The sequence below is a fragment of the Aquila chrysaetos genome, chromosome 8 (assembly GCF_900496995.4).
Source record: "Aquila chrysaetos chrysaetos chromosome 8, bAquChr1.4, whole genome shotgun sequence".
NCBI classification, from domain to species: domain Eukaryota; kingdom Metazoa; phylum Chordata; class Aves; order Accipitriformes; family Accipitridae; genus Aquila; species Aquila chrysaetos.
In genome coordinates this window covers 671891-685124 of record NC_044011.1, presented here as the reverse complement: position 1 = coordinate 685124, position 13234 = coordinate 671891, and the positions used below count along the sequence as shown (strand labels likewise).

Here is a 13234-nt window from a genome sequence, read left to right as displayed (position 1 = left end):
GCGACACCGCGGGCAGGTCCCGCGCAGTAGCGGGGGAGCCGCGGGCAGAGACTCACCCGGAGCCGGGGCTGGAAAAATAGAGCCTTTATTTCCCGGTGGGGCGGGGGGCACGGGGGGGGTAACGACCTAAACTACAGCCGCCGGAGAGCCGACAGCCGCGGAACCGGGCAGGAGCAACCGTGTCACCCCCCCCTCCCCGGGAGACCCCCGCCGAGCCCCCGCACAAAATCCGCCGCCAGCCCCTCCCGGCCCCGGGGCGGGGGGGGGGGCAGCGCTGCCCAGCCCCGTCCCACGGCCCCGGACCCGGGGGGGGGGGGGGGGGGGGGCCGGGAGGGGCAATCGGGCCCGGCCTGGTTGTAAAAAAAGACCCCGTGGGCAAAGAGTATAAAATCGTATCAAAATCCCTGCCGGTGTCGGGCCGGGGCGAGCGCTGCACCCTGGGGTGCCCCCGCGGGAGCGGGGCGGTGGGTGCGGGGTGCCCCCCACGCCGGGGAGGGCGGGGGGGGGGGGGCTCGGTCTGGCGGAGTCGGACCCGGTGAACGGGGCGAGGCCGGACGTGTCCTGGGCAGCGAGGAGGGCGGCGGGCGAGGGTCCCCCAGGGCGAGGGTCCCCCAGGGCGAGGGTTCCCCAGGGAGAGGGTCCCCGCCGCCCCCCCGGGGTCCGCGGGGTCAGTGGGAGCTGGTGGAGCTGGAGCGGGGGTGCCGGTGGATACGGGGCTGACCGCCGGCCGAGCAGCCGGGGAAGGAGCGGGCAGAGCGGGGCGGCAGCGAGAGGGGCTGCGAGTCCGAGCCCCGGCGGGGGTCAGGGCTGGGGGTGTCCCCCCGCGGTGGGCACGGCCCCTCGGCGCCCACCCAGGGGTGGACGGCGGGGCTGGCGGCGGCGTGGGCCGAGCGGCTGCGGACGGGGCAGCGTTTGGCCGGGGGGCTGGCGGAGGGGGAGCTGCGGGAGCTGGGGGGCGCGGGCGGGGGCGAGGGGGGCACGGGGGCGGAGGGCGGCGAGGGCCGGGGGGGTGGCGAGGCGGCCGCAGGCAGGCGGTGGGGGCAAGCGGGGGGCTGCGGGCCGCCCAGGCGGCCCTGGAGCAACTCCATCATGCGCTGCAGCTCCCGGCTGAGGTGGGAAACCTCCTGGTTGAGGTGGTTGATCTGGAAGGGGAGGGAGAGCGGTGAGCACCGGTGGATGCCCCCGCTCAAGCCCCCCCAGCCCCGGCCCCCGCCGCACCTCCTGGTTGAGCCTCCTGATGTTCTGCTTTATCTCCTCCGCTTCCATCGCCAGGGCTGGCCCGCCCGCGTCGGTCCCTGCCGGGGAAGACACGGCCGGTGGCGGAGGGCTCCCCGAGCCCCCCGGGCCTGCGGCCAGCGCCCCTGGCCGTGCCCAGCGGCTGCTGGAGGTACCTGACGTGGGGGAGTCCCTGGCCGCGCTCTGCAGCGGGGGGTCCACGTTGAAGCAGAAGGTTTGTGGCTCTGAGGTTCCCCCATTGTCTTCAATCCCGTCCACAACTCTAGGGCAGGGAGGGGGTGAGGGCTGGCCGCCATCACCCCCTCGCCCCTCCGCCACCATTCCCAGTGGCCTCCTGGGGCCCCACGCAGCCCGGCCGGCACAAACCCGCAGCAGCGGGATGAGCCACCGGCACATCCCAGCCTTACCTGGGGCTGAGGTCCGGGGGGCCATATGCGTGCAGGGAGGGGATGAGGAGCTTGGCTGGCCTCCTGCCCACACCGCCCTCCTGCTCCGGGAGCCGGGGGTCCCTCTGGCACTGCGGAGAGGGGCTGCGGCCCCGGCTGCAGCGGGCAGGGGAGCGGCAGTTGCGCCGCAGGGCTGAGATCTGGCACAGCTCATCGCCCAGGAGGCTGCTCAGGGAGCCATGGCGCGCCGGGCTGCTCAGATGGGGCAGCAGCAGCTTGCGGTGGGTGATGGTGGCGGGCGAGTTTTGGAAGACCTCGTCGGGCTCCTCCTCGTCCTCCAGGATGGAGGGAAGGGGCTTCTCCGGGGTGGCACTGCTTTCCGGACGAGGCTGCGGGTGGGCACGGGGAGAAGGTCAGGGCTGGTCCCCGCACGGGTGCCAAGGCCGGACACGGCCACCCCTAGCCCATCTTCCCCCCGTCTCGCCCCTGGCGTGGCACAAACCTGCGGTGCCTGCGACAGCCGTGGGGACCGGGAGTAGCGGCAGAGCCCCTGGGGGGAGAGCAGACAACGCCAGCTTAGTGGCACGCGGGACCCCTGCACGGCTCCACAGGGACCGGCCACAGGCAGACACGGTGCTGGGCACGCACCCACCCACTCCCCGCCTCGGCACGCAGCCCTCCTGGCCTCTCGTCCCCCCCGGATAACCAAACCTCCCCCAGCCCCGTGCATCAGCCCCATCCCCGTCAGCCCCAGCACTGGCCTCCGTAGCCCTTCGCCCGCTCTCCTTCCTCTGCTGCTGTCATGACACTGATGAGCTGGCCAACCTTGGCCTGCATGTCCTGAGCCAGAGCCAAGGTTGCACCCCAAATCCCAGCCCCGGCTCAGCCATCAGAGCATCAGCTCCCCCGGGAGCATGCCGCTGGCCAGGGGAGGGTGCCCAGGGATTCTGCAGGACCCAGCAAGCTCTGTTTGCATCCTCTACCCTTGGTTTATTTATACCTCTCCTGGGTGATGGCCACGTCGGGTTGTGGTAGGGCAATCAGGGATCTAGGGAGCGACCTCCTACCCCAGCTCTACAGGGCCTGGGGGCGGTGGGTGCTGGGGGGAGATGCTCTGGAGGAGCCCCCGGCCGCTCAGTGCCGGCACAGAACCAGCAGCAGAGACGGGGGAGGAAAAGCGCTGCAGAGCTATTTCTGCAGCAGAACATCCCCCCAGCTGCCGGAGTCGGCAGCATGACTAAACCCGGCAGCCCCCGGCGCTGCCTCCTCCGCACCGGGGGGGGGGGGGCTGTGCCCCAGCTGCCTGTCCTGCATTGTCCCCTCAGTCCCCTCCACCCCCATTTCCAAGCCTTCCATCCACCTCAGCCTCCTGCATTGCAAATGCTCTTGCTTCCAGTCCCCTGGGTTGCGCAGAGCCGCGAGGAGCTGGGACGGGACGTACCTGCACGGTCGGGGTGGCACAGCCGCAGCCCCCGCCCCGGCCTCGGAGCCTGGGGAGCGCGAGCAGGGAGCGGACAAACTCCCCTTCTGCAGCCATGCGGAGCCCCAGCCCTGCTCCGGTCTCCAGGGCCGCAAGGACGGGAAGGGACCTGCGAGGGAGGACACGCACCCACCTCCATCTCGCTGCCCTCCCGCAGGTTGAAGGTCAGGTCCTGGTGGATGTCCACCGTGAACTTGCCGGCGTACTCGGGGTAGAGCTGCAGCACCTCGCAGAGCCCCCGCAGCCCGATGTACTGCAGGTCGCAGTAGGTCAGCGCCTTCACGTCCGCGTTGGTCTTGATCACCTGGTCCGTGCTGCACAGGTCGGCTCCGATCAAATCCCCTTTGCCTGCAGGAGGGGACCGGCGTGGGCTAGCAGCACGAGCCCCAGGCCCCTCACCCAGCCGGGCAGCAGAAGGGGCTGGGGGAGAGCCCACACCGCCTGCCCTCACCCAGGATGGCCAGGACCACGTTGTCCTTCAGCACCTCGAGGGAGCCGGAGCAGACGAAGTAGTTGGCCTGCAGCGCATCGCCCTGGCGCAGCAGGTACTCCCCCGGGGCGCAGAACGAGGTCTTGATGTGGAGCGAGAGGGAGCGGAGGCAGCCCCGGCTGGCCGTCTCGAAGACGGGCAGCTGCAAGATGTCCTTGTTGAGGTGCATGGCCACGTCCGCGCGCAGCTCATCGGGGAAGTCATGCAGCAGCTGGGGAGAGCGCGACCAGGGTGCTGGGTGCGGGTGGCGGGGAGCAGCCTTCCCCACAGCCTGACAGCCCCAGGGGACGGATCCCCCTCCGGAGAGGAGCATCTCGCCACTCAGCTGCCCTGGCTGCCTCGGCAGAGCCCAGCAGTCCCAGCTAGCAAATGCAGGACAGCTCTGGCCGTGGCGACGGGCTGCCTCTGCTCCACGTGCCTGAACCGTTCCCTGTGCTGGCAGGAATGTGCCCCAGACCTGGCACGCAGCTCTGTTCCCTCCAGCAACAGAGCACAGACATATGCACATCTGCACAGGCACACGCTTGCGCACACATACATACACACACACTTGCACTCTCATAGCTGGCCCTGCCAACCCCATCGCCCCCACGCTGGGTGCAGGACGGGGGGGTCGGAGGTGGGCTGGCCCAGCCTGGCCGACACCTCCTACCTCGTTAGCATCGATGCCGTTGTTCACCGACCAGGTGGTCTGGAAGTACTCCAGCAGCCTCTGCTTGAGCTGCTGGGGCAGGCGGTGGACGCGGATGAAGTCCTTGAGGTCCTTCATGCGGGTGTGGTAGAGTGAGCGGCGGGAGTACATGCGCTGGATGATGGCCGTGACGTTGCCGAAGACGACGGCGTGCATCAGTGCTGGGGGCCGGGAGGGCAGCGTCAGGCCCGCCGAGAGGCCGGCTGGGTGGGGGCTGCGGCGCACGGGGGCCCAGGCAGGGTCTGGGCTCTGCCCCCGCCAACAACGCAGAGGCGAGGGGTGCAGCATGGGGGCCTCTCCCCTGACCCCAGCCCCAGGGCTGTCCCACAGGGCACACGTGTTCATCGCCTCCCCCCCAGTGCCCTGCCCTGCCCGGCTACCTGATGCACCCACTGCTCCGGCAGCCGGAGATGAAGCCCCCCGAGCCCTGCCCCGCTCCCCGCCTCACCCCCGATGAGCATGGTGCAGATGGAGAAGATCTTCTCGGCGTCGGTGTTGGCGCAGACGTTGCCGAAGCCCACGCTGGTCAGGCTGCTGAGGGTGAAGTAGAGGGAGGCGATGTAGGCGCTGCGGATGGAGGGGCCCCCCACTGAGTTGTTGATGTAGGGAGCCTCCAGCCTCTTGCCCAGCTCGTGCAGCCAGCCTGCCAAGCACAGCCAGGGGTTAGCACTTGCCGAGGGGCCTGGTGCCCAGCGCAGCTCCCGTCCCTGCCCCGGCCTCGCTTCGCAGGCAGGAGCCAGCCAGAAGGGCTGTAGCCCCCGCCACTGCCCGCCCCACGGGACTCCCCTCTGCCCACTCCCTCCTGCCAGCAGCACGCAGCGGCACGGCGGGGGGAGCCAGGCATCCCGAGCGTGCCCCCGCCCCGCGCAGCCCCCGCAGGCAGGCAGCCCCGCTCACCGATGTCCCAGGTCTGGGGGTCGTTGCTCTCCATCTCCTTGCGGCCGATGACGTACCAGATGCATGCCATCCAGTGGGCCAGCAGCGCGAACATGGACATGAGCAGGGTGAGCACCATGGCACTGTACTGCGAGTAGCGGTCCAGCTTCTGCAGCAGCCGCAGCAGCCGCAGCAGCCGCACTGTCTTCAGCAGGTGAACCAGCGAGGTCTGGGGAGCGGGGCAGGCGAGTGAACCCCGCGGAGCTGCAGGCAGGGGCGGGAAGGGACCCCCCCCCACGGCAGGGACCCTTTACCCCTCCCCACAGCTGCCAGGAGGATCGTGGGCTATTGGGCCAGCTGGGAAGAGCTCGTCCCCAAGCAGCCTTCCACCACGGTGCCCGGCAGGCAGCCCGGGCCACAGCTCATCAGGGCACCGAATCACCTTGGGAGATTTGGGGTGCTGGAGACGGGGAGGGAGGTGACTGGTGGGAGGGGGAGCAGAAAGCAGTGGCTTTGCTAGCAGAGGCTGCGATTAGTGATGCTGTGCTGGCAGAAAGCTGATCTAATCTATTTGCGAGGGGAAGTCTCAGCAAGATGCTGCACCTTGCCTGCAGAGATCTTGGACAAAGAGAGCCAGAGATGCCCTGGCTTAGGCAGGTGGGCTTGGACGTGCAGCAATGCTGAGTGCCCCAGGGCCTCCCACCTCGCACAAAGCTCCTGTCTCATCCTTCTGCCTCCTGCCAGCGCTGCACCGGGCACCTCGCAGAAGCCCAGGGCCATCAGACGGGCAGGGGCAGCGGGCAGGGGCTGTGCCAGAGCAGATGCTGGGGTCAGACCCCACCGAGGTGGGCCGGTACAGAGCTGCTCCCTGGGTGACTCGGCTCTGCTCACCTCCCCGCTGCCCAGAGGGTCCCTGCCAGGGCTGCCCGTCCTGCCAGCCACAGCTCTACACCCCCAGCTTGCCTGGCCCTGGCAGACGCAGCGGCAGCAATGACCCTTGCGGCTGCGGCCCCAGGAACGTGCCCCTGCCTCGGACGCGGTTGTTTTCCTGCCGGGCAGCATCACCGGGGTGTGAGCGGAGCCAGGTTTGGCTCAGGGGGGCAGTTCCAGCCCCAGGTGCCCTTGTCCTCCCCACACGCTGCTCTGCCTCCAATAAGCGTAATTACAGTCTCTGCGCTCGCCTCCCTCCTCCCCTCCCTGCCCCAATTAGCAGAGGATGGGAAGGGGCTGGTGCCAGCAGCGCACTTGCACAGCCCTTCGCACCCGCTGCGCTGCGGGGCCCTCGGGAGCCCGGGGAGGCTCAGGCTGGGACCTGCCTTTGTCACCGGCGTGTGCCCTCTTGTGCCTGCACGCGTGGTCACCCCCCCGTGCCAGAGCGGGCAACGTGCAAGTGCCCCTCCCTGCGACGGGGTGCGTGTGCGCGCACAAGGTATTTGCACGCAGATGTGGAGCTGCTCAGAGCTGCTCTGTACAGAGCACAGGCGTGCTGGGTGCAGGGCGGGTGCCTGCCTGCAGCTCCTGGAGCGGTGCCTTGGCAGTTACTGTCGTTTGTGGCAGCCTCTGGTTAAATTAAGATGCGTGGGAGGCTTCCCGCTATAGCTGCCATCGCTGCTTCCCCTCTCTGCCCGCGCCGCTCCCAGACAGGCGTGCGAGGAGCAGATCCCTGCGAAAGCGGCCACGTCCCCCCCGCTGCCCCCGTCCGCGGCGCAAGTGGCACTCACCACGGTCACGTTGAAGACGTAGAGCAGATCGAAGGGCAGAGCGGCGATCAGATCCACGAAGAACCAGGTGGCCACGTAATGGATGCAGATGGAGCGGGGGTCGTACACCACCTGGCCCGACTGGCTCACGTATGTCGTCCGGAAATTCAGGATGATGTCTGCCCCGGGGAGAGCAGGACCAGCCCTCACTGCCCCCGCCACAGCCAGGGGAGCTGGGCCGGGGTCCGCGGCCAAGCTGGGTCCCACTCCCGGGGTGCTCAGCACCAGCAGCAGGGGCAAAGCGATGCCAGCTCCCCTCTCCATCACTCCTCAGGTCTGCTTTTCTGGCCGCATCCCTGCTCCACCCAGCCATGTCCCCCATCCCAAACGGGTGCTTGGCCCCAGGCATCGACCTACCCAGGATGAAGAGCATCTCCACGGCGATGTCACTGACGATGGTGCTGCGGGCGGCTGAGAGGCTGTCCTCTGTGCCCGTGAAGCAGACGTTGTAGGGGACAGTGACAGCCACATAGAAGGTGGCCAGCAGGATCAGCCAGTCCCAGAGGGCCTTGAAGATGCTGTAGTGGAGCAGGATGAAGCGGGACTTCTGCACCGAGGCCACTTTGTACTCGGGAATGGACGGCTTGTTCTCAAACACGTTCTGGGGGAGCAAGTGGCAGGGTGGCACACAGATGGTGCAGGGGCCATCCCGCGCAAGGGGTGGAGGCCATCGCAGCTCCCACCCCCTGAGTCCTGCCAGCCTGGCTGACAGCCCCAACGCCAGGGTGAAGGACACACTTTTCCAATGGGGCACATGGGTTGCGCTGAGGTCACCCTCAGAGATGGGCACAGAATGCCCGATTACGGCACATAAATTAACGCTATGCTAATGCTATTAACAGTAATCCACTGGCATTGCCAGCTGCTGCCCAGAACCATCTCAGGTGCCAATTCGCGTGCTGGGGCAGAGCTACCCTCGTGCTCTGCAGGGACACGGTGCTGCTGGAGAGCAGCGAGAGCCCAGCCTGGGCAAGGGGAGAGCTGGGTCCATCCCACCCAAGTCCCCAAAATTCAAGACTGGCACACTGAAACCCTTTGCCTGCTTGCCAGCTCTGGGCCCCTGGCCGCTCTCAGCCGGTGGCTGGCCCCCGCCCTGGCTCCACGTCTGCAGGCGGTGCCCGTTGCTGTGCCCATGCCCAGGGACCCTGCGCTGGGGCACCACAGCCATGCGAATGGGCTGGCACAGAGACAATGCCGGTCCCTGCTGCTGCTGGAAGCCCTGCTGCTCTCGCACCCGTGGCTGCCGCAGCCTGGTAACAGCACTCCCCAGGGCCGGCATGGCTGTGCTGTGAGCGAGCGGCTGGGTTTTCCTGACAGCTAACGTGTGAGGAGAGACACAGCCCTGTGAGAGCTGCCAGAAGATCTGTTCTCCCTACAGCAAGCTCTGGGCACCCACTCTTCTCTCTCCTGCTGCCAACAAACCACATTTGCAGCCTGGACCATGGTGTGGCTGCTGGGGATGGAGGGCATTTCAGTGCCTGGGGAGGGCAGTGAGGTGCGTGCATGGGAACAGCATCCCGGTGAGACCGGGCTCTGCGGTGGGGCTGGTCCCAGGAAAGCTGCAGCACTGCCAGCCTGCCTGCAGCCCCAGCCCAGGAGGCACCAGGCGAAGCTGAAGGCTCCCCCAGGTCCTTACGCGGTTGATTTTCATCTCGCCACGGTCCCTCCGGGCAAACTGGTTGCTAAGCCGGTGCAGCACCGTCCGGCCCTGCCTCCGCGCTGCCCGCAGGTGTGAGCTCCCAGGCTTCTTGCTCCTCTGCTTCTCTGCAGCGGACGAGACACGCTGGGTTAGTGGGAGCGCTGTGCCACTGCTGGCACCACAGAGCAGGGGCTGCTTTGGGGACCCCTCCTTGCACGGGTGCACAAAGGTGGGCAGGACCCAGCACAGAATGGGGAGCCCCTTTGCCATGTGCCCACTGTGCACACCGCTCCCCAAATCCCATCCCCATCCCACAGCCATGGCTCACCCTCCTTCTTGTCACTCGGATGGCTCCTGCCCCGGCTCTCTGTGATGTCCTTGAAGGAGAAGAGGAAGAGCACCACCTCCCCCTTCTCGTTCTTGATGGGCATAATGTCCAGCAGACACCAGAAGGCAGCTCCTGCGTGAAGAAGAGGGGTGGTGAAGACGGGACAGTCCCCCCAGCTGCTCAGTGGCTTCACCCCGGGGCTGGCACGGGGCCGAGTCCCAGCTGGAGCCGCGGACAGGGACCCGGCCCCATGCACCACTCACCACCCTTCTTGTAGAAGCAGACCTCGGTCTGGTACTCCTGCCTGCCGTCCAGCACCTTCTCGATGCGCTGCAGGACGGGCTCGCTGGTCTCGGCCCCATAGAGGAAGCGGCAGCTGCAGTTCTTCTGCATGACCTCAGTGCGGGCGAAGCCGGTGAGGTCGCAGAAGCCATCAGAGCAGTAGACGATGGGGAAGCCGCGGCGGACCTGCGCGTTGGCCAGGATGAAGTTGCTGTCTGAAAGGAGATGCAGCCACCCCTGAGGGCTCAGGGCCACCCTGGGGGGCACGAAGGGCAGGCCAGCCCTCCTGAATCCCCACGGCTCCCTCTGGGAAGCGGAGCCAGGTCTGTCCAGCTGCCAGCTGCCCCCAGAACTTGCTCATCCCCTGCCCTGCTGCCCCTGAGGCCCCGTCCTGAGCAGGACCCCAGGCCCATGCACTGGAAGGGCAAGGAGCCCAGATCCAGCTCCCGGCTCCCACCGCCAGAGACGCAATCCCAAGCGAGGCAATTCATGCCTCCCCCTCGCCATCTGCCGCTCCCACCTCCCGCCGGGGCTCAGGCAGCTTAGCGGGAGCAGCGGCAAACCCAGCCAGGCACTGCCAGCCCAGAGGCGTCGAGCTGCGGTGCTGGGACCTCCAGCCCCAGACACAGCATCGTGGTGGCACCCGCCGAGAGGGTGGGAGAAAAGCCGCGAGCCTGGGGTGAGTCGAGAGCCCATGCTGAGCTGGGACAAGCCAGAGGTGAAGGGGAAATGCAGTGTCCTTGGTCTGTCACAACATTGCAGACCTTCCCCAGCATCACCCCTGCCCTGGCAGGGAGATGGCACCAGGCAGAGGAAAGCCCTTGCCAGCCCCATGCCCTGCCCAGATGCAGAGGGGACACTTTCACCCTGCAACACCCCAGCCCCCGGGGGCCGCAGCAGCTCCTTGCCGCAGGCTCTGCGCCAGCGGGACAGATGGCCTTGTGCTAAAAGGGTGCCAAGGAAGCAGGGTGTGCGGCTGGCGTGGGCTGTGTTTGCACCCAGCGAGGGCAGAGCAGGGTGTCCCCAGCCCTGACACGCTCTCCAGCCTGCGGGTCCCCAGCCCAGCACCCCCCGCACTCCCACAGCCCAGGCACCAGGAGCAGGCAGATGTGGTCTGCCCCCTCCCACAGCAAAGGAGGGGAGCCCGCAGCAGATTACAGCACCCGTGCACCAAGAGCAGAGCCATGCCAGGGCAGCGCGGGCAGGGCAAGGGCAGAGGAGGTTGCAGGAAGGAAGGGATGGCAGCCACAGGCAGCCCTGGTGTGATGGGGGTGCAGCGGGGCCACCACAGCACAGCTCAGCCCAGGATTAGCTTGGAGAAGCAAAAATAGCTTGAAGCTGTGACTAAGGCCAGATTTTGGCTCTGGGGAGCCAGGATTACAGCGTTGTCCAGGATATGTTATTAGAAAAGAAAAAAAGGGCTTGCATTTGGGAGCAGCTTTGCCGAGCAGGGGGACACGGCCCTGGGGGGCTCAGCAGCCCCCTGCCACGGTGGCCAGCTTGCCTGGACGGGCACCCTTGGGCCCAGCGGGCAGCGGCTGCCTGGGAGAGGCAGGGTTAACTCGCACGGCTATCACTGCGGCTAAAGCCCCTCTCCATGGCAGATAAAGCTGATAAGAGACACATCAAACCTGAAAAGCCGGACACTGTTTAAAAGTGCCTGGAAGGCGGGTTGGTGAAGCTGAAGGCAGGATGCTGCCAGGGTCCTGTGGTGCAAATCCTGTCTTCCCGGGGCAAATTCCCAGGGTTTTGTGTCGGGGTGTTACAGGCAACTCCCCTGGGGACCCTTCTCCTCAGAAAGCCAGATCCAGCCCTGGGGAGCCTCTGCCCCTGCGGAGGGACAGTCGTAGGATCACCAGTGCGAGGCACATGCAGCTTTGCCTTGGCACCTCTGGGCACAGCTCGGTCTGAACTGGGGAAGGCTTATGGGGCTGGCTGCCTCATTACGCACTACAGTCTCAAAGGTACCATCCCAAATTAGAGCTCCTATATGCAAATGACACCCTGTGTCATCTGGGATGCTCCACATCGCACCAGGCCAGGAGCCAGCCCAACATCGCAGCCAAGACATGCCCCGGGCATGCTCTTGGTGCCCTGATGGTGCCGTGGGAGGTGGCTGCAGGCCCCCAGTGCCGTCTTCGTGCCAGTGCCTCCCAGCAAGGTGAGATACAGCCAGCCCCGCAGGCAGCTGGCCTGGGAGGCCCCTGCTCCACGTGATTTTTGGGGAGGCCTGGGGTCAGCCCTGAATGCAGCCCATCCCTGGGTGACTGCATGGTCCCAGCGGTGCTGGGAACTGGCATGTGGCACTCCGGCATGATCTCCTTCCCAACGTGCCGGGGTTTGAATCCACCCTGGCCGCAGCACACGGACATGGAGGGGAGCCCAGCTGCCGGCGACGTGCCAGCAGCACCTCCAGCCCTGGGAATTGGCCCCAAAACGGACGGTGCTGGGACAGCACGGGCCCCGCTCCCGCCCCTGCCAAAACACCCCGCCACCGGTATCCGCCTTGCCCAGGCACGTAACCCCAAGCCAGCGGGCGCTTTGCTAACGGGGGGCTCGGGCAGGGCTGGCCGTGCAGCACCGGCGTTTCCCGAGGGCCCCGCGACGTCCGTCCCGGGGGGGCTCCTCGGGGCAGCACCCCGACACCCGCGCAGCGCGGGGTCACGCACAGCCCACACGTGTCCCCCGGGACCGGCCACCGCTCGGACACGAGACGGGGCAACGCCGGGGGGGCTGCCGGGGGAGCCTGGGCGGGGTGAGACCGGCCGGGCCCCCACACCGGCCCCCCGCCCCCCGCCCGGCCGCGGGTCCCGCGCGGCCCCTCCCGCCGCGCCCGGGCTCTGTCCCTGGTGCTGAGCGCGGCCGCGCCGGCACCGGCAGCGGGGACCGGGCAGCGGGGGGAGCACCCCTGCCGCACGGCGGGGGCTGCCCGGGAACGCGGGGAGGGGGGGGGGTCGGGGCGGCGGCACCGAGCCCGGCCGCGACCACGGGGGTTTCCCGGGACAGCGCGGACGGTGCGCGTCCCGCCGAGCCGCGGGGGCTGCGGGGCCGGGCCGGGCCGAGCCCCGGCCCTCCCCGCCGCTTCCCGGGGCGGGGGCAGCGCCTCCCCCTGCCCGGGCCCCGCCGTGCCCAGCGCGGACCCTCCCCGCTCCCCGGTCCCCTCTGCCCCGGCCCTACGTGTGCCATCGAAGCGGGTGGCGATGGTGTCCAGGAAGGTGTTCTGCGGCGCCAGCAGCCCCTTCATCACCGGCATGGTCCCGCCGGGCCGCCCGCCGCGGGGCTGCGGCCGCGGGGCTGGGCTCCGCCGCCGCCCCGGGCCCCTCCGCAGGTGCGGCCCCGGCGCCGCGGGCTGATCCCGGCTCGGCTCGGCCCGGCCCGGCCCGCCCGGGGCTCCCGCCCCGCCCCCGCCCCGCCCCGGGCCCTGCGCGCCGCCGGCACCGGGAGGGGCCTCGGCACCGGCGGGCACCGGCAGCCGCCCGGGGGCAGGTCGCTCTGCCCCGGGGACACCGCGCTGGCGGCGCCGGGACCCGCTCGGCACCGGGACCCGCCGCACCGGCACCTGCTGGGCATCGGGAGGCACCGGCCCTCCCGGGGTCCGTGGAGGCTGGGGAGGGGGCAGGACGGGGCGGCCCCCGGGGGCAGCTGCTGTGGGACACCAGCCCCAGCTCCGCCGCTCAGGGCTCAGCCCTGGGGAGGGCCAGCCCGGGGGCTGCAGGGCAAAGGCTCCGTCCTGCAGGACCCCCCGAGGGGCAGCCAGGGGTGACAGGACCCAGCCGGAGCCCCCCCAGGACCCTGAGCAGGGACAGGGCGGTGGGAGGGTGGCAGGTCGGGGCCCTGGGCTATGAGAGGGTCACCAGAGGCTCCCTGGTGCTGCGGTGAGGGATGCTCTGAGCCCTTTAGGGGGGGCTTCACAAACACCCTCCGCTCCTGGGAAGCCTGGTCGAGGCTCGGTTCGCCCCAGTTCTGGTCCTGCATCCACCCAGCTGGGCCCATGCGCGCCCCTGGTGCAGGCACCACAAAGGCACCAGCCTTGCCGGCTGACCCAGGGCAGAGCTGTGCCCCCCCC

The 13234-nt window shown here is 68.7% G+C and overlaps 1 protein-coding gene across 3 annotated transcripts; it reads right to left on the bottom strand.

Moving 5' to 3' along the window:
* Nucleotides 1–69: 69 nt before the first annotated feature.
* Nucleotides 70–12524, bottom strand: KCNH4 (potassium voltage-gated channel subfamily H member 4). 3 transcript variants are annotated; one of them, XM_030021287.1, is made up of 16 exons: nucleotides 12346–12524; nucleotides 9150–9383; nucleotides 8887–9018; nucleotides 8556–8683; nucleotides 7277–7520; nucleotides 6881–7038; nucleotides 5181–5388; nucleotides 4732–4926; nucleotides 4245–4444; nucleotides 3554–3803; nucleotides 3236–3450; nucleotides 2125–2172; nucleotides 1644–2011; nucleotides 1392–1498; nucleotides 1219–1298; nucleotides 70–1142 (listed from the first exon to the last, which is right to left on the bottom strand). In XM_030021287.1, exons 1-16 carry the CDS (start codon nucleotides 12419–12421, stop codon nucleotides 669–671), a joined length of 3117 nt encoding a protein of 1038 aa, XP_029877147.1. In that variant the 5' UTR covers nucleotides 12422–12524; the 3' UTR covers nucleotides 70–668. The 3 variants fall into 3 exon arrangements, with proteins under 3 accessions (XP_029877147.1, XP_029877148.1, XP_029877150.1); XM_030021288.2 differs by having other exon boundaries at nucleotides 1219–1295; XM_030021290.1 differs by lacking the exon at nucleotides 12346–12524 and having other exon boundaries at nucleotides 9172–9268.
* Nucleotides 12525–13234: the final 710 nt, after the last annotated feature.